This window comes from Pteropus alecto, unplaced genomic scaffold (genome assembly GCF_000325575.1).
Source record: "Pteropus alecto unplaced genomic scaffold, ASM32557v1 scaffold139, whole genome shotgun sequence".
Lineage (NCBI taxonomy): Eukaryota > Metazoa > Chordata > Mammalia > Chiroptera > Pteropodidae > Pteropus > Pteropus alecto.
This window is the reverse complement of record NW_006443567.1, coordinates 5,351,794-5,375,142: the sequence shown is the minus strand read 5'-3', so window position 1 is coordinate 5,375,142 and position 23,349 is coordinate 5,351,794. Positions and strand designations below refer to the sequence as shown.

At 40.8% G+C, this 23,349-nt stretch overlaps 1 protein-coding gene across 1 annotated transcript; it reads left to right on the top strand.

Moving 5' to 3' along the window:
• Positions 1–921: 921 nt before the first annotated feature.
• VGLL1 (vestigial like family member 1) lies at positions 922–14,107 on the top strand. Its single transcript, XM_006924206.2, has 4 exons — positions 922–1,123; positions 11,425–11,900; positions 13,606–13,665; positions 13,961–14,107. Exons 1-4 carry the CDS (start codon positions 922–924, stop codon positions 14,105–14,107), a joined length of 885 nt encoding a protein of 294 aa, XP_006924268.2.
• The last annotated feature ends 9,242 nt before the right edge of the window (positions 14,108–23,349 follow it).

Sequence of the window (23,349 nt, the reverse complement as noted above, 5' to 3'; positions counted from 1 at the left end):
CTGCTGTGTGCCATTTTCTGGCCTGGGTGCAAAAGAACAGTCTTTGCGCTTACAGGTAGGATAAAATGATGGAGGCCAAGTTTAAGGCAATTCAGCAAAAAGCTATTGAATATCTACTCAATTGCAGACCCTATTCTAGGTGCAGAGGATATGGTGGTGAGCAGAGCTGACAGTCTGATAATCTTTCAGGTGCTTTTCACCAATGCTGCCACAATATATTAGTGTAAAAATGTGTGTGTGTGTGTGTGTGTGTGTGTGTGTGTGTGTGTGTGTGTGTGTGTGTTTCAAAATCTGAATTTGGTTCAGAATATGTGTGTCTGGAGGCCTTAGGACTGGTGTGGTTAATAATAGCTAGTTTCTAAGATGGGGTGGGGAATGGGAGCAGGCCACCATTATACATAATCTCTGGCATCTGGGAGAGTGTGAGAATTTGATGTGTCTTATTATCTTGCATGGAAGTGGTTAAGGTGAAAAGCAATGCTTACTATGAAAAGGGAAATTGTAAATACCCACTGGGTTGCATAGTCAGCTCTACAGGGGAGCTCACTCCTTTGTCTAGGGGGATTTACATATAGTTCTGGGAGGGAGAAGGCACTTCCCCAGAAGGCAAGTTACTTTGCAATTTGGTCTCTTTTTCTTTTCCCTTTTCTGATGTTCTTCTAGTCATGTTGCTAGATAACTCTTTTCATTTGTAAGAAAGGACCCCTTCAGCACTTCGTAGAACTCTGTCTTATTGTTTCCTGAACACTGATCAGACCAGCTGGTCCTCAGACCAGCACGGACTGGTTGTTGAGCCTGTACTCAGTAAGAGCAAACTGCCCCCTCCCCGGGATGGCACTCAACCAAACTGTGACCAAGCCACTTGGAAAAATATTGCCAGTAATATTTTTCATTTAATCCATAGCTGTCTCCTGTGCCACAATGGAAGAAATGAAGACGAGTGCCTCCCAGATGCAGGGGCCTATAAAGACTGAGTGGAATTCCCGGTGTGTTCTTTTCACCTATTTCCAAGGGGACATCAGCAGCGTAGTGGATGAACACTTCTCCAGAGCTCTGAGCAATATCAAGAACCCCCAGGAATTGAGCCCCTTGAGCCAGAGTGAAGATGTGGTCCTGAGGAATGGTAAGCATGTTGAGAGGGAGAAGGCTGAAATTCCCTGTCACTGAAAGATGGTTCTCTGCTGCTTTTAATGCACTTAGACATGTGTATATTTGCTGAAGGCAAGTCACACTGTCTGGTAAGAAGCTGCCACCCCTTTCTTAGAAGTTTAATGTGAAAATGAACACTGTTTAATCAAATCACCACCTATTTCATTGTTTCCTCAATTGTGTTAAATGCTGGGTTCACTGCTCACTACACAATCAGAGCACCACAACTGTTTTCTATTGTCACCATTATCAATATTACTACTACTACTACTACTACTACTACTACTACTACTACTACTACTACTGGCCTAACAGGGGCAGAAACACCAAAGTATTTGTGATATGAAAAAGTGTGTCCCATGTAGGTACATGCAGACTCCTCAACTAATAGTGGATAATCTGGTGATCAGAGGCAGGGCCAGAAAGAAGTAGATGAAGTTTCGCTACATCTTTCTCCTCACCCTTAACAGTATCAGGAGGGTCTACTGCATATACTATTTGGTAATTTTTTTAAAGCATTCTTACATCTCAAAACATTATTTGAAGTGCTGTGTCAAAATGTGCTCATCAAAATATCCAGGTTTGAAAAAAGACATAAAAATTAAGCTGGCAAGGGCTGCAGTATTGCTTTCATGGATCCCAGACACTTTTGCCTTCATGGGCCAACTTCTTCCATAAAAAATATGAAAAAGGACATTTTGTGGCTGCACTGGTATAAAAACAAATATAACCCAAGCTGGATTCATTTTTATATATTTATCATCATTATTATCTTTATTTTTTCTTCCAATTTTAAAAGAAATTAAAACATTTTCATAGGCACCTAAAAGTATTCATGGGCCCTAGGCACTGTCTGTGCCTGCTGTGCCTAATGGAGATGTCATTCTGCCAGCTGGATGTGAGTTGATAAGGTTCCTCATCACCTTTTTTGAAATGTGCAAATAGACCAAGGTCTCATTGATTTTTTTAGGAGCTCTTTTTTGCAGTTGCTGAGCACACACGTTGAATCCCTTGCTCTCATTAGAGGATGTATATGCTTCCAAGTGGGGCCTCTGCAGGGGAAGAGATCACCTGTTTTCAGACACCATCACTCTGTCTTTGCTCTTTGGGTTTGGGCAGAAGTTGGTAGATATCTATACTCACCTTTGCAGAATTTACTTCTTTCCTAGAAATTCTTTTACCAGAAAATGACAGTGATCTTCTCAGAGCTCTGAGTTAAGTAAACATGTAGAAGGAGGTGTAGTGGCAGCACATACTAAAGGAGATGCTATAGAAGATATTGTTTAAATGGGCACAAAGAGGTGGGTGGAGAAGTGGGGAGGTGATATCTAAGAGTGTACCGAGTACTTCAGAGCAGGAGCAGGAATTACTGATCTTGAGTCATTTGGGGAATTGGTATGTGGTAAATGGGATTCAGAACATCTATCTGGCTCCTCAGAAGGGTCAAAATCCCAGGCTTTTCGTGCACAGACAAGTCTGCCATCTTTCGCTCTTTGGCTCTTTGACTCTTTCATCTAGATCTGAATACATTGGCTTGGATTCATTCCAGTCACTCCCTTGTAAGTATTATCCATCTATAGTCCCTCACTTCCTCTATCCTGCTTGCTTGGTAAAAGCTAACCTGACATAAAACCAACTCTCAAACTGTTGACACATTTCTGTGCAGCAAAACTCAAAAGAGGTGTCCATGTATACTCTGTCCTCTTTATTTCCGCCACTGCTCTCTAAAATCCACTCCTCAGGCTTTCATCCTCATCACTCTTTGAAACCACTCTTATCAAGGTTAGTTAGTGACTTCCACTTTCCAAATCCAATGGTCCTTGCTGTCCTCATCTTATTTGACCTATCAGCAACATTTGCTGTAGTTGATTGCTCCCTCTTCTTGGAAATACCTCCTTCACTAGGATTCTATAACATCATACTCTTGGTTTTCCTCTTATCTCCCTGGTTACTTCTCCTTCTTAGTCTCCTTTGCTAGATGGTCTTCTCTATTTACCTTCTAAATGTTTGGGGGACTCAGGTCTCAGACAATTCCTCTATCTTAAACCTACTCCCTAGGGGATCTCTTCCAGTCTTTTGGTCTTAAATGCCATCTATATACTGATCAATTCCAAATGCATAGCTCTAGTCCAGAATGGATTTTAGATCTGTCTATCAAGTTGCCTACTTGATACCTTCACTTCACACATCTAATAGGAATCTCAAACAAAACAGGTCCCAAACTGAACTCTTAATCTCCCCCTCAACCTGCTTTGTTCATAGTCTCCCCATCTCAGTAAAAGGGAGCTGCATCCTTGTAATTAATTGAAGTCATGTTTAACTCCTCTTTATCTCGTACCCCATGTTTAGTCCTTTGAAAAATTCTGTAAGTTCTAATTTCAAAATATGTCCTAGATCTGACCACTTCTCCCCATCTCCACTGCTATTGCCTTGGTGTGACAAACCATCATCTAATCTACCCTCTGGATTTTTGCAGTAGCCTCCTAATTGGTCTCACTGCTTCTGCCCTTGCTCCCCTGCAGTCTATTCTCAGGATAGTGATCAGAATGATACCATTAAAATTAAAGTCATATCATAGCACTGTTTTGTTCAAAACTCTCCAATAGCTTCCCATTTCACTTGGAATCAAATCTAAAGTTTTTAATGGGGTCCGACCTCATTTGCGCCCTTGTTATTTTTCTGATCTCATGTTGTACAATTTTCCATCTCACTCACTCCAGTCTGGCCTCTTCGTTATTTATAGAACATGCCAAGCACAGTCCTGCCTCAGGCCCTTTGCATGTTCTTTCCACTCTCCCAAAAATGTTCTTTCTCTCAGATAATTACATGATTTTCCCCTTTCTCCATTCAAGTCTCCATCCAAATGTCCTCTCTTCATAGAGGGCTTCTCTGAACAATCTATTTAAAAAATAGAATCTTTACTTTGTCACCCTCTGTCTTATCCTGTTTTATTTCTTCTTAGCATTTGTCACCACTAGGTATGTTATATATTTATGTGTTTCTTTCTTGTCTCCTCCTACCCCCTAGAGTCTGGATTCCATGGCAGCAGAGACTCGGTCTGTTAACTGCTGCTTTCCAATGCCTGACACATGAAAGGTGCTCCATAAATATTGCTTGAGTGAATGAGATTGTGATTTGAATTACAGGATATTGCTTGTGTGCCACAGATGGAGTCACTGTATAGAGGGAGCATCATGTGGTGTACAGCTTTAGAATCAGGCAATCTGGGGCCAGGCCAACTCCATTTTTTATTAACAATATGATCTCAAGCACATTGTTTCACCTCTCTGTGCCTCAGTTTCCTCATTTCTAAAATTAGTATTATTTAACTATAGAGAAAGTCAATGAGATAATGCATGTCCAGTGGCACATAGTAAGTGCCATGTTAATTATTTTTGTGGTGGTGATGCCAAAGCTTGACATGTGTTTTTAAATGGCTAGAGTGGATATGAGTGCCTGCATTCGAAACATTAAGATCACAGAGCAGCAGGCCCCTCTTGTAAGCCTCCAATATTCCAGGGGCTTCTACTGTGTGGCAGCTGTTTCCCATGCCTTTTGACTTCACTCTATTTTGTAAAGTCCTGGCCCACTAAGGGAACACGGACATGGCCATGTTTTTTGCCCAAGCCAGACTTTGCAGGCCAAACAGAGAGGCAGCTTTCTTTTCTACTTACCTTCTTGGTTGTTGCATTTTTCCTGTGAGAATCTCACATTTCCCTTGACTAAGAGGATGTCTCCCACATAGAGCATGGTGTGGGCTAGGAAAATGTTTGTTCGGCTGGTTGCGCAAATGAAGCAGAGAGCCTGTCTTCCTCAAGGCCTCTCTTTTATTGAAGTTAGGAGTCAAGTTTCTCAGAAGTTCTGCTGCCTCAGGGGAGGGCCTCATGAAAGAAAATGGTCCCCCAGTGGTTCTCACTTGGAGGTGTTATATGAGATACATGCAGCTTAAAAAATAGTGGGAAATTCATAAAGTGGCCATTTCTTACTGTGTGCATCCTCTCAGACCCTGAGCCATGCCTAGAACAGGCTTGCATTCATGGGCTCACAGCGCCGACTGGGCCACATTCTAAGGGCACCCTGTCAAGCCAAATATGCAAAGGCCAAATACAGACCTATGTGGCTAGGAAATGCCATCAAATTTCCTGGCTGCCTTTCCAAAATCAAAGCTATTTTTCTATTTACTTATGTATAATTTATACTGGCCGTACTTCAGAAAACACAAGCTGAAGGTATCTTTAAATTAATCTCCCTTAAAAAAAAAGAAAAAAGAAAAAAGGACTTTGGTAATTTCAAAGTAGATAACTTGAGAGGCTTCAGTAGTTACCATTTGGAGTGGCATGGTCCTAGTGCATATTCCACCCTGATTTCTTCCTATGTGGCCTCGAGCCCAACCCCAGGCCTGACAAAATTGTTCAAAGGCTGCTGAGAAGGTGAGAGTGTACACCTGAGGACCCAGAGGATTTTTATAGCTGGTCTCAAGGGTCTCAGCTCCTCTCTCCCCTCCTCCGTAATCTAGTAAGAGTGAGGAATAAACTCTGGATTTCTTTTTTAGTGTGAATATTATGAGATAGACTCATGCTAGTTGTTTATGGCCCTTGTGAACACTGACAACTTGATGTCTTCCTTTCCAGTCAGGGAGAGGAAACTGTGCCAACATATACTGAGCCCATATTGGATGCCAGACACCAGGCTACAATTACTGCAGTCATTTCAGTGATTTATAAAGGGCAAAGATGGGCAAACTGAATCTATGGTGTTAGAAGATAGGAGAGTGGTTACCTTCAGGGAAAAGGGAGGTTAGTGACTGACTGGGTGGGGGCATGAAGGGAGTTTTTGGGGTGGCTGTCATGTTTTATTCCTTGACCTGGGTGCTCATAACTTAGTTTGTGAAAATTCTCCAGCTGCGCACTTCATACTTGTGCATTTTCTTGCATGTGTATTGTACTTCACAAAACCACTTTACAATGGGTATTCATATCCTCACTTTACAGAGGAGGAAAATGCATCCCAGAGAGAGTAAGTGACAAAGCGAATCACAACAAGCGAGTGATAGAGATTGAAATCCAGGTCAGTCAGATTCCAGAGCCAGCCTCTTGATTACTTCACTGTCCTGCCTTTGTAGACCTTAACAACACCCTAATGAGAGGGTTAATAATGCCCATAAGGACTTGCTAATACTGTTTACAATAGCTAACATTTATTGAGCACACAATCCTGTGAGCCAGGCCCCTTGCTAGGGGATGCCACATGGATTATCTCTTTGAATCCTTACACCAACTTATTGCTTAACTCTCATTGTGCTCAAGGAAACCAAAGCTCAGAGTCAAGTGACTTGTTTAGGATTCCACAGCTAGTTAGGGGCGGCTATTTACAACCAAATCAGTTTGATTCCAGATCCTGAGCTCTTAGCCACTTTCAAATACTAGCACATGTCCTGTATTTCATCTCCATTTTCAGTTGGGAAAAGGAATCTGAGTAATCATCAAAAGACTAGGTACCCCGGGGAGGTGAATAAAGGAGGGGGTGGGACTGAGCAGGCCCTCCCAGTGCCCTAAAAGAGGACTGTCTCCTGTAAGCTGTCCCTCTGTCTCCAGTGTTATTTTCACCTCGGCTCATACAAAGAATATAATACAAAGAAGGCAGACAAGGGAGAGTCAATGTGTGCAGATTGAGCAGGCCAAAGTTTGGACTTTTCATGGTGTAAGATGCAGGTATGTGTTCTGAGAGTTCTGGGTTTCAACTTCATCACAAAGCAGGATTTTATGAAAGGCAGAGACAGAGAGGACAAGGAAGAAAAGAAGAAACAATAGATGGAAGGAAATCAGGCAATTACGTATTGGTGTTTCACAACTGTGACTCAGATTCACGGAGTCAAGAGGTTTCTTAACTTTTTACTAAAAAATAACTTTTTCTAATGATGAAAATGATGTGTTAATTTTTGAAAATTTTAGAAAACATAGATAAGCAATCAGGATACAAAACCATTTGTGCATCTATGCACACATAGTAAGCTTTACAACATAACATCATTTTGTACATAACAGGTTGTAATTATTTTTTTAATTGACAATAATCGTATGCCATTACATGTTCTACTACATCATTTTAATAGCTCAAGAGTATCCTTTTTATAGCTGTATTAAAGCTTTTGGACATTTAGGTTGTTGTCAATCTTTTGCTATATTATACATGCTATATTATAAATTTTTACACCCATCATTGATTATAGCCTTAAAATAAATTGCTATCAGCACAATGACTGGATCGAAGGATACACACAAATTTTAAGGTTTTAACATACACTGTTGTCAGAAATTGCTTCTCAGAAATGTTATGCTCATCTGCTATCCTTCCAACCCCAGTAGTGTGGGAAAGTGCCCAGCTTATTACTGTACTCTTTGCAATGCTGGAGAGGCATAGCCAGAACATGCATGAGTTTTGGAATCAGATAGCTCTACCACTTGCTAACTGTGTGGCCTTAGGCAAGTTACTTTAACCACTCTGGTTCTCATCTGGGTTGCTGTGGGGATCATATAAGATCATGTATGCAGTGTTAAAGAGGTGCCTGCTCCATAGTAAGTGCTCAATAAGCAAAAGCTGTTCTAGATTTAGTCATTCATGCCCACCTCTGATGTATTCTTTCTTGGGAGTGGACACACACTGAGCAAAGATTTCTGAAATCTCTTTAAGAGCCAGTATCTACTCCATCCTCCACATCAGCCCTGAAATACTGCTGCTATTTCTGTTTTTTTTTTTTTCATTTTTCCTTAAGGTTATTTTTGATTGTGCCATTTTTTTTTTTTTTTTTTTTTTTTTTTAATACTCAGTCCCTTTCTCTCCTTGATTCTCAGCCCTAATGGCAGGGAGGCTCCTTGGGCCTCTACATTATCATTTTGTTTTTCCCTAGGTTGATTACCTGGAGTTGCAAACTAGGAAAGAAGCCTATGAATGTGAGCCCAACCTGGGTTTACAAATCAAAGCAATGATTAATAATAATAACAGCAACAGCTATCACTTATTGAGTATCTGTTATGTACCAGGCACTGTGCTAAGCTCTTTATGTGGATTGTCTCATTTAACCTCACAAAAGTCCTGAGAGGATCTAAGATGAGAGGTAACATGCTCAGTGTTCACACAGCTAGGAAGTGGCAGAACTGAGATGGGACTCCAACCCTGTCTGACTTTCAAAGTCTATGCTCTTAACCACTTTTCATGCTGCTCTCTTCAGTATAGAAAGATTTAGTGTCAAGGAGTGTGTGTGTGTGTGTGTGTGTGTGTGTGTGTGCGCGCGCGCGCATGTGTTTTGAGAGTGTGGACATGTTTGTGTGTACATGTGTGTGTAAGCATGCATGTGTACATGTGAGTGCATGCACACATGCATTCATTAGAATAATATTTAGTGAGGGCCAGACACTATGCGAGTTCCTGAGGATATGATAGTAAACAAAAGAGAAATGATCTGTCCTCACAAAGCTTATTGGCTGGTGGGGAAAATAAGTGGTGAATGAATAAATGAACAAATGAATAAATGAAGAAATTACAGGTTAGGATTACTGTTTTGAAGGAAATAGCACAGTCACAGAGTACAGCAGGATAACAAATTTTAGATTTGAAGTTCAGAGAGAGCCTTTCTTAGGGGGTGACTTGTCTGGAATAAGGCAGGACCACTATGCAAGAATAGAGAGAGAGAAAGAGAGAGAGAGGGAGAGAGAGGGAGGAGAGAGAGAGTTGTTGGGGGTGGAAAGCAAACTCTTTAGTGCCTAGAGATGCTTTCTAGAGGGTTCTGGGGGCTCTCAGAGCTGTATATAGGTAGATGTGAGTGCTGTCTCTGGGTTTCCTTAGGAGGAGGGGAATGGCCTGTGAGTTTCACCCAAAAAGGGTGAAGTGGGAAATGGAGACTAGGACTCTGTGAACAGGGGCTCACTTGGGACCAGAGGCCTCAGTAATTCTAGAGGCATGGATGGGAGTAAGAGGCAGGGTCTAGATGCTCAGAGTTGGAGTATGTGGAATTGGAAGCATTTTGTATTTCTAGTAAAAAAAAAATTCCAACTTGCCCCAAGTGTCCCAGAACCAAAGTATTCCTTACCTGTTCTCCATTCATTAATGTAGTTTGGTATTTTAGAAGGCAGCAGAGTCTTCCTAAGGCTTCTTATCTCATCTCCAGAGGTAACTAAGAGGAAAAACTTGGATAAGAAAGTGTCACCAGGGTCATTTCTAGCAGCAGCAGCAGCAACCTTAAGCCAGTCCAGGCTGTGGTTTAGGATACCTTCATTGGTTTATGGGGTAGATGGTTGTGGTTGTGGGAGCAGTAGGCCTAAGGAGCCTGAGAAAGGGTGACCTACCAAAATTCAGGGTCTCCACCCCATGGGACACCAACACCCAAGCCTGGTCTGGGAAGATGGTTTTCCCAAAGCTACCCAATGCCTACTATTGAATTTAGGATTGGGATACTCTGCACTTCCTCACTTGCTCCCATCTAAACTGTGCTTTGGCGCACTCAGTAACCAAATGGAACCTTGAACAGTGGCACACCGCCCACTTCCCTTAACATTTCAGTCATAATTCTGGAAGGGAAACAGTTAATAGAAATATTCCAAGCACACTAGGACCCTGCATTCAGCACCTACGCCATATGTATGAGATTATAAGGCCAGTTTAGATGGAAATTGCCCAGTTGTCAGAGGCTACACATTATTTTTAATTTGTGCTTAGGATATGAAGTACCCTCATTGAATTTGAAGCATGGACAATGATTATACTGTCAGCTTAATCAGTCTATTTGTGCTATATAGTGCCCCGAATTGCTACTGGCCTGCAGATAATCAGTTTTCAAAAGTAGCATTCATCCCCAGCAACAAATCTTAATATATGTTTCCTTGCTTTTGGTTCCATTACCAGAGGCCAGCTATCACCCATTCCTCATTGTGAACGATATGAAATGTTGGGCAGAATGTATCTGCCGCATAGGTTAAGGCTTTTTCCTCCTTATCATGTGTATGACATGAAAAGCTATGGTGGTGGGTGAAAGCACTCCAGTATCACTGGGCAGACTTCTCAGACATTTTTATCTTGTCCAAAATCCAGGCAAATTAAACAGTCAAGAGAGTTAGGAGAGGCACATGTGGAGAGGAAGGAGACCAGACAGCCTCTCCAGCCTTCCAATCTCCCTTTGTCTCTACACCCATGCACACCCCTCCCCATTTCATTATCTTTGATAGATGAGAGGCTTCAGGCTTTAAGTATCATCTGTCAGAGCTCCATCCCTCATCCTCTCTTGCCTGAGTGGGTGTTGAGAATGGGGAAAATATCCATCTGTGTCATGAACCATTCTAAACTTCTTGAGAACTCAGATTCAGCTGCTATTATAGGCACAATTAGAATTAGTGTCTCTGAGACCAAAGGAAACTCCAACCCCATTAGCTAGTCCACAAGAACTTTGCAAGAAGAAACCGAGTTACTGCTTGATCTTGAACATATCGCTTTTGTAGAAAGAGGTCCAAGCAACCACTTCCCCACCTCATCACTTATCAATCCAGCTTCGATTCCTACTTGGCTAACCTACTTTGCTAATTTGGTCCAGTCTTATAATACCCCCATGCCCCAGGTCCATCTTGAAAATGGAGTTTCGACCCCTAGACTTGTGTAAGTGACTGACGCAGGCAAGTGTTACACCCTTTATAAAGTTCTGTGGAGTCCTCCTATTCTGTGTACTCAAAATGCCAGCTATAAAAGAAAACCACACAACAGCAACGACCAAACACAAATCATTTTTAATCAAGCAATTCTTCTAGAAAATTTTCCTTGAGGGCCTAGTTGGACAGGGTGCAAAGCTTACATACAAAGGTGCTCATTGCAGTGTTGTTAATATAATTGAAAAACAAAATTAACTGAGCTGCCCACAAATACTGTGTTTGTTAGTCACATTGCTACCTATGATGGAATACTGTGCAGCCATTTTAAAAACTGGTGTTGGCACAATTCATTGCTATGGGAGGATATTCATAATATTTTAATGATGCAAAAGCAGCCTTAAAAACAACTTGTGATATGAAAACAATGCATACATGAATAGAAACAAATCCTAGAAAGTACACCTAACGCTGGATATTGGTGGTCTCTGGATATTATAATTAGAGTGACTTTTTTTTTTACCTTTTCTACATTTTCTTCACATTAAAAAATATGACATGTATTAACCAGAAAAATATTAAGTTACTTGCATTTTGAAAACAATAAATGAACATCTAATATGTCTTCTAAATTTTTCCTTCCTAGATATTGACATGCCTCCAAATCAGTGGCGTTTCTCTTCTCAGTGGACAAAGCCAGAGCCAGAAACATCTTTTGTAGATGATGCCACCAGCTACGGCATGAACGGGTTTGATCCCATGTCTATGGATCAGTATTCAATGTCCCTGACTGGGAGCCCCTCTGTTCAGCCTGAGGAGCTGTGGCATTTCTCCTCCCCAGAGAGCCCCAGTTCCTCAGAGCCTGACTATGCTCATGCCTTCTCTGCTGGGCACCTGATTCCAGAGACCCCGCCTGATGAGAAATATGAGTCTCTCCTGACTCTCCTCCAGCAAGATAGATGTGTAGCCCAGCCTCAGCAATCTGCCATGTGGGAGGATTGCAGCTCTGCCCAGATAGCCGGAAGCTCGGAATTGCCCTTCAACCTGCCTTCCAGCTCGGCCCACTGTAAGAAAGTGCCTCCAGATATTTGGAGGCTTATCCCTGTTTGGTTGGGGTTGAGAGTGAGTTGGCATAAGATTGGGTATCAAGACTAATTGCTGCCACTCCGGACATGGGGCTTCTGAGGGACAGAATGTTCTGCATAAATGTTCCATATATCTTCACTAGGCTTCATTGACATTAACATTCTAATGACTAAAGGGTCATATAGAGAGCCAGCCAGATGAACTTGGCCAGGAATATTCACCAAGTCTGTTGACTTGGACTTATTCTAGAAAAATGATGTGTTACTGCCTAAAATTGTAGGGTCTGCATTCACCCTGCATTCACCTCACTGTGAGCCACCAAATAATCCATTTGTAAAACCAAGAATTCTGGCATACCTACCAACTCAAACTCTATCCTCCAAACAGGTTGGCAACTTGCAATGATGCCAGGCTTCTGGGCAAAAACAACAGCAATCTATACCAGCCATCTGCTCTACACAGTAAAATTCAAAATGACTGTAGAGGCAGCCCCATTGCTGCCTAGAGACCATCACAGTGCCTGGCTGCTTGTGGCTTGCGCTTGCACACTGAGGTCCTCCTGCTTGTTTTCCTTGGGGTTCCTGTTCCCTGACCATCACCCCTCCCCTTGAACTAAAACACTCCTTAATTCACTCACTCAACAAACATTTAATTAGTGCCTCCCAGATGCAAAATACCCATCAAAAACAAAACAAAACAATACTCCCTTCTTTGTAAAAGAATAGGAAAGAATTGGCCTGAGGTATACTTAAAGCAAAAGAGCAAACCACTCTGCTACAAGATTTGCCTTTCGTATGAAATGTTGGTAATAATATATATTTTATAGTTTGATTGGGCCAAGTCTGAGTCCTCTGGCATTCTCTACTCTGGGTGAATTTTCTTTTATAGCTCCCTAGTCCATATATATCTGTGGTTCTAGTATCCCGTGCCTGAAAGAAATTGCTAGAAATTGCCTTTAAACTAAGTATATAGTACACAAAGGGCCTGTTCAGCATAACCTCTCTATGTCTGGTACTGTGTTCCATCCTAATGCAGAAAACAAATTTCTCATTAAAATACCACTCCATCATTTCCAGAGTTTGATTAAGAATATATTTAAAAGGAGTAAATAATAAAAATGTAATGCTTGGGAAACCTATGAAAATTCCCACCCCTGTACTCTTTTTCAAAAATCTGCTCCTATTAGATTCAGAGGGAAAATTAGGCCAACTGTGTTTGTATATATGCCTTGTGCATACACAGCAGAGCCTTGTTCAACAGTTAGAACACAGATGGTTCAAATTATCACCTCCCAAACATAACTGTATATAGTTCAAATCCAATTAAGCAAATATTTAGTGAGCTTATACTATGACAGGTACATCACAGTGAAACTATAATGCAGACATCCTAGTCTCCAAACTCTGTAGACATATACTCGAACAAATGTTTATCACTAAACTCTCAACTGCTACAAACTCTTCACACTCCACTACTAATGTTGACATTAGTCATATTAATCAGTGACTGATGGTTCAGGATCTGTTCAGGAAGTTAGTGACCCTTAATCAGGAATGCAGCCTGTAAGATAGGAATGAGACCTAGGTTGCCAGAAGCTTCTCTTATTTTTGTAGCATCTTAGAGAAAATATACCAAGTGTCCACAAACTGAGGAGCAGGTGATTTGGAGGCCCCTGAGTTGCTACTGGGCACTTTTTAACCCTGCCTTCGAGATATCATTTCTAATCATGTTTCTTTTCTAGGTAAGAAAATATATTTCCCCTCAGATCATGAACTTGCCAGTGCCAGCCTTGCAAGTGAAAGTAAGTATCTGGTTCTGCTTTTGATAGCATGTCTCCGTATCCTAGGAACAAACTTGGAGAGCAGCTTGTAGCATAAAAACCAAGATCTCCAGTAGCTGAAAAGACCCTCATTTCTTTTATTTAATATTTTAATAGTTATAATTTGTTCTTAATCTCAAACAGCCCACGTACTTATTATTTTATAAAATGTCTTGACAATTTTCTTGTTTTGCCATAAAAGCAACCCTATTGATTTTTTTCAGAGGTGACTCAGAAAAATGAACAAATTCATGAGGATTAGCTTGCTCTGTCCCAGATGTCCAGTTTTCAGCTTAGAACGTATGGCCGCTCCAGGACTCTACAGTCAGGGAAAGTGCCACCGAAGTCCAAAGGCCAGGACCGTTGGCTCCACACTCAATTTGAAAGTGGTGTTAGTAGGAACTTTCAAATGAAGACAATTTGAGGGGAATGAAATGAAGCTCTTCATGGGTTTGAATGCAGCATCATTACTTTACTAGCTTCAGGAACTTGGTCCCGTTTCATAATATCTCCATAATTCAATTGACTCCTTTGTAAAACAAAGATGAAAATCCTAATGTAAATTAGCCAGATTAAACCATGAAAAGTAAACCACTGAATGCACACGATAAGCCTGCTACATAGTAAACCATCAAAAACTGCCTTTTTTGAGGGCATCCTGTGGGCCTCAAGCTGTGTTCCATGTTGTATGTTTGAGAAGAACAGAAGGAACAGCTGCCACCATAGTCCCTGATCTCAGGCACTTACGGGGGAGCCAATATATAGAGCTCAGTAGAATGGCAGTTCCTTGAGGACCAAGACTGAGGGGTGTGCCTCCACATCCCCAGCACCTGTGACAGTGCCCAGCATAGAGGTCAATACATATTTTATGAATGAGTGAATGCTGGAAACAATAAAAACATTGATAAAGGAAATGGTGCAAATATATCTGCCAATGTAGTGTAAATTATTTTGTTTAAAGCCCTGTGTAAGACAAACAAGGCAAAAACCACCCTCAGTGATTAATTGGCTATGCCCAAGTGAGGAGATAGATTTAGGGCTGGTTCAAGAACCTTAGCATGGCTGAGTCAGGCTTCATCTCAGACTCTGCCCAAGGGAGTGAGCTCTGCCAGCCTCTAATGAAAGTCAGGATTATAAAGTCTCCTAAATACCTGTTAATAGTTTATACATTTTTTTTTAAATTGTAAGCCTTAGAATTACTTAATACTTGAGGCTTTAAATTGTTCATAGACGAAAAATAACAGCAACAACACCATGTATGGGTGGTGACTGTGAGCCAGATACCCCACACAACATCCAGCTCAGTTCCCACAATGACCTTGTGATATGTGTATGAGTTTATCCTAAGTGCCTTACACATTAGGTATTCGGTAAATAGAGATTGAATGAATGAATAAATATCCCCACTTTACAGATGAGACTGAGTCTAAAACAGATGAAAGGACTTTCCTTAAGATCACATAGCAAACGGTAGAGATATCTCTGTTTACAGTGTCATAAAATCAAAATAATAACTTACAATAAACATAAATCATCAAGAATAATTCCAATTTAAATCAAGTGTACAACAGTGAAAATTAGCAACTGGCAAAATGGGTTCACTGTCTGTGGCCACGACGCTATCCTAGAATAAGGGGAAAGGAATGCAGAAGGCTTGAAAAAAATACAAAGGAGCAATATTACCTTGGGAAAGAGGCAGGGGATGACCTTTCCATGGTCCATGTGGAGAGTAGTTAAGGGGAGGTGGCTATCCTGTCACCGTGGCTCTGGGTAGAGGAAGGCGGCACAGCATAGGGACTAGAAAGGGTAACTTCCTAGGCTCTGGAAAGGACCAGGAAACCCAGCAAAGCCCATGCTTTTAAGCTGATATTTCAGTCTCACCTTATGGTGAGAACCACAGGGGTATCTTGTGAAGTGCACAGACCCTGAGCCCTCATTTCCTGGTTCTGTAGATTTGGCATGGGGCTCAGTTGCTCCTTCATATGTTTGATCCTTTATATATTTCACATTAACCTGATTTCAAAGTGAACTGGATAAACCTTTTGGTAAGAATTTTGGTAGTTCTGAAAGATTTCCCGTGTGAGGCTTCAGATAAATATTTGTCAAAGGAAGAAGCTCAGTCCCCTGCCCCTTCAATATGTCCTAGTCCCCTCATGCGGGCTGTCAGGTACCTATGAGACAGTGACCATGTGGAGCAGAAGAGTGATCAGCCAGAAGGGTAATCAAGAGACCTTTCTGGAGGTGAGTCCCAAAAACTTTGATGCCAAAATTTTTAGTGAATTTAATATTTTTTTAGTCTGTATAAATAGATACTGGTTGTGCACTGGTTCAATGTCTAGACAGTATATATATCTGTCTTGGTCCCTGCCCTCAAAGAGTTAATAGCCTAGTAGGGAAGGCAGAAACCCTTCTTCCTCCAAAAAAAGTAGAAAACAATATTTGCAAGTTATGATCAGTACTGTGAAGGAAATATACAAGGTGTTGAAATAGAGAAAGACAGAGGCCAACTCTGGATAAGTTGGTCAAAGAAAGCTCAGAGGAAGTGGTGTGTGAGCAGGGACCTGAATGAAGTGAGGGAGCCAGCTTTAGGAAGAGTTGGGGTAAAGATGGAGGAAGGTGGAGGAAGCCACTCCTGCAAAGACCCAGAGTGTAGTGAGAAAGGGAGAGTGGCACGAAACCAGGCTGGAGAGGTAGACAGGGGCCAGATGACATGTTGGGAGTTTGAGATTTAGATTCTAAGTGACTTGGTGAGCTCTGGTACGCCTTTATTAAATCTAATGTGCACTTGATAACATCATATAACCTATTGTAGACAAGATAGGTTGAAGAAAGGCAAGAATGAAAACAAAAAGACCAGTTAAGAGGCAAGAAATATGAGAAAATGGTAGCTTGAACTAGGTAGCAGCAGTGGAGACAGAAGTAGAGGTATTTGATATCTATTTGGTAAGGTTTAGCTCTTAGGATTTGCTAATACCCTGGATGGGAATGGTGAGGAAAAGGAAAGAATCCATGCTAGCTCTTAGGTTTCCTGCTTGAGCAACTGGATAGATAGTGATACATGTATTAAAATGAGGATGATTGTAGGAGACACAACTCTGTTGTCATATTAAGTCTGAGGTGCCTATAAGACATCCAAGAGGATATATCTTTTAAAGAGTTGTATATGTAAGTGTGGAGTCCAAAAGGGAAGACTGGGTAAACTTGAGATTGATCACTGTTTAAAGGACATTTAAAGCAATTACATGATCTCCTAAACAGAGGGTGTAGACAGAGAAGAAAGAAAGGCAGATCACAGAATCCTGGAATGTGGCTATATTTATTTAGAGGTTGGGGACATGAAGAACCAACAGGATACAGAGGAGGAATAGTCAGTGAGGCAGGAGGAGAACCAGGTGAGTGTGATGTTACAGAAACTGAGGAGAATGTTTCAAAACAGGGAGTGATCAACTGTGTCAAAGGCTTCTGAGAGATCAAATAAGAGGACAGAGGAATTTATTGGATGGAGCAAGATCAGCTGACAGTGAAAATGTGGGATGTTGAAAAGAGTAGAAAAGTATGACAAAGTCTTCTTTGGTATTGGGAAAGCAAGCTTGCTTATAGAAAACATGAGCAGGATTTCTGAGTGCTGATCTCAAGTCTGAGATCATGTTTCAAATTGAAGCAGTCATCTGGGTTGTGTGATTTTCATCAATGCTGGTAGGTTAGTGTAATGCTCAAATAAGGCAAATGGTGAGGCTCAGGCAGGGTTAAGATTTTGGCAAGTGAGCATGAACGAAGAAAGAGAAAAAAGAGTTTAGGGTATTTGCAAGTGAGTGATTACCATAAGTTACCATGGTCTCTAAACTGTACAAAGAAGGAACTGGAGAAAGATGGAAGATGATGGATATTGGAGGCCGATATAGGATTAGGTTATGTTAAAATGTACTAATAAGACTACTTAAGCCAATGACATGGGAAGTGATAGTTGGAGAACAGATGTTTGAAATTGAGATGACAAGAGTGCCACCTGTGTAGGTGATGACAAAATCTAGCATGTGACCATGAGAATGTTTGGCTGAGGTAGATTGAAGTAAAAGGTCATTAAAAATGAGGAGAATGACAAGAATCATGAAGTAAAGCAAAATAACAAGGCTGAGGTAGAGTGAAGTAAAAGGTCATTAGAAATGAGGAGAATGACAAGAATCACAAAGTCAAGCAAAATAACAACCACTATCTATCTGCAACACAGGTGCTCTTTTTATCTTTATTTACAGATAGGAGAATTGAGGCTTAGGGAGATTAAGTAACTTGCCCAAAGCAAAGGTGATTAAATGCCAGAGTCAATTTTTTTCTGACTTCAAAGTCCTTGATTTTCCCCTCTAAACTGAGCTTCATCATGGCCGCACAATAATTCCACTCTACTATAAATAATGACGCTATCTCTTTGACAAAATAATAGCTAACATTTATTGAGCACATATGTGCCATGCACTGTTCTAAGGGCTTTACAAGTAGTTAACCCACTTAATCCTTACCAGAATTTTACGAAGCAGGTATCATTAGTAGCCCTATTTGACAGATGAGGAAAGTGGGGCTCAGATAAGCTAGATGTCTAGCTCAAGGTCGTACGGATAGGCAGTGATAAGGTCAGGGTACAAACCTGGGCTCTTTTAACCCCAGACTCAACTTCTTCCTCATCACACTTATTCTGTTTTTCAGATGGTGAGTCTCCAGAAAGAAGAAAAGATCTGTTCTTTTACTGAACTTCGGTTTGAAAAAGAGAATTTCTTTTCCCAAACCTGCTCATGATTTTGTACTATGAATCTAGAGGGTTTGGAGACATCACTGTCTTTTTCTCTTTTTTGCCACTAAAGAACACTAAGTCAGGAGCAAGTTTTTGTTTTCCCTAAAATTGTACTCTTCTCTTCCTTGGCACCTATGCTCTATGGCAGGGATTTTCAATCTTGTTAAGTGAAATCCCAACATATAAAATCATTAGAAAAGCTGTTTAGATGTAGGCAGTATAGAGACCCACCTGCTTGTTCATCCCACCCTGCCACTGCACTCGCTGCTCTCTTACTTAGAAATCATAGTCCCCTTACCCTCCACCAGCAGGGTCCTTTGAACCAAGACTGACTGTGAAGTATCCTATGGGGTTGTCCCACTTTTCCAATGGAATAGAGATACCAGGACCAACATGAAGCTTTCCATCCTTAACTAGACTGTGACCAAGCTTCACTTCTACCTCTACCAAAATCAGTGAAAATGGGGTGGGCAAGATCTATTGAGAATGGGTTGAGGCTGAGCTTTCCCTGCATACTCAAAGTTTCGAAGCAAGCTGAAAAGGCCTCAGACTGGCCCTGATGAAATACTTTTGCTGGGAAAATTTGATTCTTTAATTCTAAAAATAAGTAATTCCAACTGGAATTGCTGAGAAATCTGAGAATTAGTTTATTAGAAATTAGTGAGCAAACTGCCTCATTCCAAGCTGGCCTAAAGTAAGTTCTGGATCCAAAGCATTTTTTAGCTGCAGTTCCATGAATTCCTGTCTGCCCTCACTCTGAGGATGCAGACTCTGGCATCTGACACCTCACAAGTGTTCATCTGGACCTTGGCAGCACCTTTCTGCCTTCCACAGGGGCCAACCTGGCTTCTGTAAACAGTGTAACCATTTCTTTAGCTCTTTTACTGTTAGTGACATCTGGGAAATACTAACTTCCTTTTAGCAGAGAACCATTGGGGCCACCCATGTGGATAATAACCCAACCATCTTAGACAAAATAAAGGTGAAATGCAAGGCTTGGTTCAAGACATGACACTTGGACCACCTCCCTTTGGATTGTTCTAGATAGAATAACAAATTGCTCCAAACTTGCTCACCTCTCCAATCTGGTAGACAGCCTTGTGTCCACTGTGAGCTTGGTGCTTACCCTGTGGCAACCCCAGAAGTCCCTGCAGCCAATATTTCCCATTCATACCCTACTTGTTCCTGTGTAATAGAAGGTGAATAATAAAACTTACTTTTTCAAATTATGTTATTCTTAATTTTAGATTCTTTCACACCCACGATCTCCATGATCTTGTGCAAAGTTCTCAACAACCCTGGGATTGGCATTATTTTCACATAATACATGTAGATACTGAGCCTCAGAGCTGATAAATGGCCAGCCAGAGCTGAAGTCGGGTCTCTGATAGCTCATTTCTCTCCACAGTAATACTTATCAACATCAGGATGGCTCTTAGATAATTTTTCCCCCCATCTGCTATGTAAGCAAAGACCGCAGCAATTGCATGAGTTAATTGGTGACCTTGGAAGTAATACAGTAATTCTATCTCAAAAACAGTTTTTCCAGTGTGTTACATATGTTTCTTAGATTTGTAAAAGAATTTTATCCAGTACATTTTATTTATCTTAAAGTTATTTACCTTCAAAAGCCATGTTTTTTAGAGGATAGTTGGGAAAATTCAGGGTGAAGGCTTATTCTAGCACTTGTGACACAATTATAGAAGAGTGTTTTTCTTGGCTCACTTTAGAAAGACTCTTCTGTGTAAGAAGATAACATGTACCTTCAGAATTGAACTCTCCTTATATGCTATTTAGGGAAAAGAAGTGATTCTAACAGGTCCGGCATCTTTTGCAGCTTGAAGTAATCTGGTAACATTTCCCTGCAAATCCCTCTGCCTGGAAGCTCTCAGATAAAACCGAAAGCAGTAGACAATTTTCCCACTTTAATAAACAGAAAAGAAAAGGCCCCTGATCTCCGAGAGACCCCTGCTTCTCTGACATACATAGGTAAATCCCTGCCCAGATCAACTCTTACATAATCCCAGACTTAGATTACTGGCTTTCTTTATCCATCCTGTTTTCCTTTCCCACCTCACTTCCAAAAAGCTAACTTGAAAAGCATTTCTTTGAGTCACTTTAGCATTTTACTCTGGCAATTAAATATATACACAAGATGTGTACCACCCTTTGCTCACAAAGGTGGGGTAGCTGGCCTCTGTGCATTGTCTGCATGTCTTCACCTACATGCCTAGGTGATCTTGTAAGATGCTAATTGAAGGGGTATGTGGAATTGAATGGATCAAGATTTGAAACAGGAAAGTTGAAGCCCAATAGGGCTAGAGCCCATAAACCTCATTCACATCTTTCTATACAGTTTAAAAAAATTGACAAGTGGCCTGACCAACTCTGACTTAACCAGTTGTCTCCTCCCCTTCCCCCGACACACACCCATTCTTGAATTTAACAGTCTGGAAGAATGAGAATTGCTTTATATGGGCTGTTAACTCTCACATACATGAATGATTCTTGCCTTGAAAAAGCAAAAAAAAAGTGACAATTCTCTTTTTCTGGTAACAAAGATTGTCTTTTAAGAATTCTAAATAAGAACGCATTGCAGATCCAATTGAGACTTGTGGTTAAGCACATTTCCATGCTAAAAATAAGTATCACGCGTAACACTGAAAATTAGTCACCCCCCACAAATAAATGCTAACTAGAATATAAATTATCTTTCTGCCATATAAACCTCTGCTATTTTTGTAATTGTTTCCCTAGTTTGACATAATCACTTGGAAATAATTTTGTAAACCATTTATATTTTTAAAATGTGAAGTAATAATGCAGTGGTGCATTTCAATTCCTTTAATGTGTAAGATTTTAAAATATGTCATTGAATTTTTATAGATTATAGAAATGAACAGGGCTATAGCATTTTTATAAGGATTACAGTTTTATCACTTTATAAATTAAGATTCAATTAAGCCTCAAAGATCTCAAAGAGAAGGGTTATTTTGTTTATTCATTTTAATGATTTTGTATGCTTGGAAGCAAGCTCAGTCTATTTGTAGTAGTTACAGTTAGTTTGTAGGTGAAGACTGTGACCCTCTACTAATCTTTCAAAATGAGCAGCCTTTTCTTAATGCTACTGCAAACCTGGACTGAGAGAATACCTGAGTTCCAGTCCTGGCTCTGCAACCAGCTATATCATCTTGAACGAGTCACACACACACACGCACGCACGCACACACAGTGCCAGGCCTCGCTCTGCCACCAGCTATATCATCTTGAACGAGGCACACACACACACGCACGCACGCACACACACACACACACACACACACACACGGGTCTCAATTTCTAAGGTCATTTCCAGCTCTAATCGCCTATATTTTAAAATACATGTAGTAGTTATGACAAGACCTATCAATAGTTACCATTCTGGGGCTCAAAGTAGAGGACAGGGTCTGGACACCGGAATGGAAGGAGGAACTGTGGCAGCCCTGGATTTGCCATTTAATTGTAAGGAGTGCAGTTAGTCTAGTGCCTTCACATAATAATACCTCAGGACTTGCTAAAACCATGCTCTTTGTGGGCAGCCCACAGCCAGTGACTGAGCGTTATAAGGGTTTTTGGGCCTGGCCACTTCTTCCCAATGTGGTACTCCTCTAATGGACAATATTTGATCCAGAGTTCCTGTTAAATTGTCTGAGAATTTGTCTCTTTCCTGATCAATTCTGCTTCCTCCCCCTCTTATCTTTCTCAGATGTTACGTGTCAAGTCCCCATAAGTTTCTCATACCCCTAACTTTTAGTGCCTGCTTCCTGGAGGACCCAGTTGACAAACATATAGCAGTATTTTAAGAACAAAGACAGAAAAATCTCAAAACTGATGGGCTAGATAGATGGTGATTAGACTAGTCCAGATGGAGTGAAACATTCAGGTTGACAATTGGTTGAAAATCAAATTGGAAAGGTAGTTTGGGCTCAGAATAATGAGGCTGAATGACACTGTCACACGGCAGGTAGAGTTAAGGTTGGTGCCAGATTGGAACACCAGGTCAGTCCAGCCACATTTTTATTCACCTACTTGGACCATCCTTCAGACCAGCAAACAACTGTCTACATAACAGAATATGGTTACTTCTGCAAACCTGTGTGGTTCTATCAGTGATTCTCAAAAGCCCCATTGACTGCTTCATTAGCACCTGGGGAGCTTGGTGAAAATGAATACTCCAGTTATTCTCTAGATTTACTCAATTAGAGTCTCTGGGAATAAGAAAGAGCACCTCCATTTTCCTTCCCTCCCCTCCTGTAGAGATCTGCTGCATAAAATGTGAATGTACTTGACACTACTGAATGGTACACCTAAAATGGTTGATGGTTATTTTTTTCTTTTTTCTTTTTTTTTCTTTTTATTTTTTTATTAATTTTTTAACATTTTATTTTATTTTTTTTTATTTTCCCCCCTCCCCACTTCCCCCACTCGTCTGGTAACCACTAGTCCATTGTCCATGTCCATGAGTCTCTGTTTGTTTGACTTGTTCCTTTGTTGCTTTTAGGTTTATATCCCACATATAAGTGATATCATGTGATTTTCAACTTTTTCTGTCTGGCTTATTTTGCTTAGCATGATTATCTCAAGGTCCATCCATGTTGCAAATGGCAGTATTTCATCTCTTCTTATGGCTGAGTAATAGTCCATCGTCTATATGTACCATCTCTTCTTTATCCAATCATCTATAGTAGGACACTTTGGTAGCTTCCATGTCCTGGCCACCATGTATAATGGTGCTATGAACATCAGTGTGCAAATATCTTTTCGGATGCGAGTTTCAAGACTTTGGGGTAAATACCCGGCAGAGGAATTGCTGGATCACGTGGTAGATCAATTCTTAGTTTTGT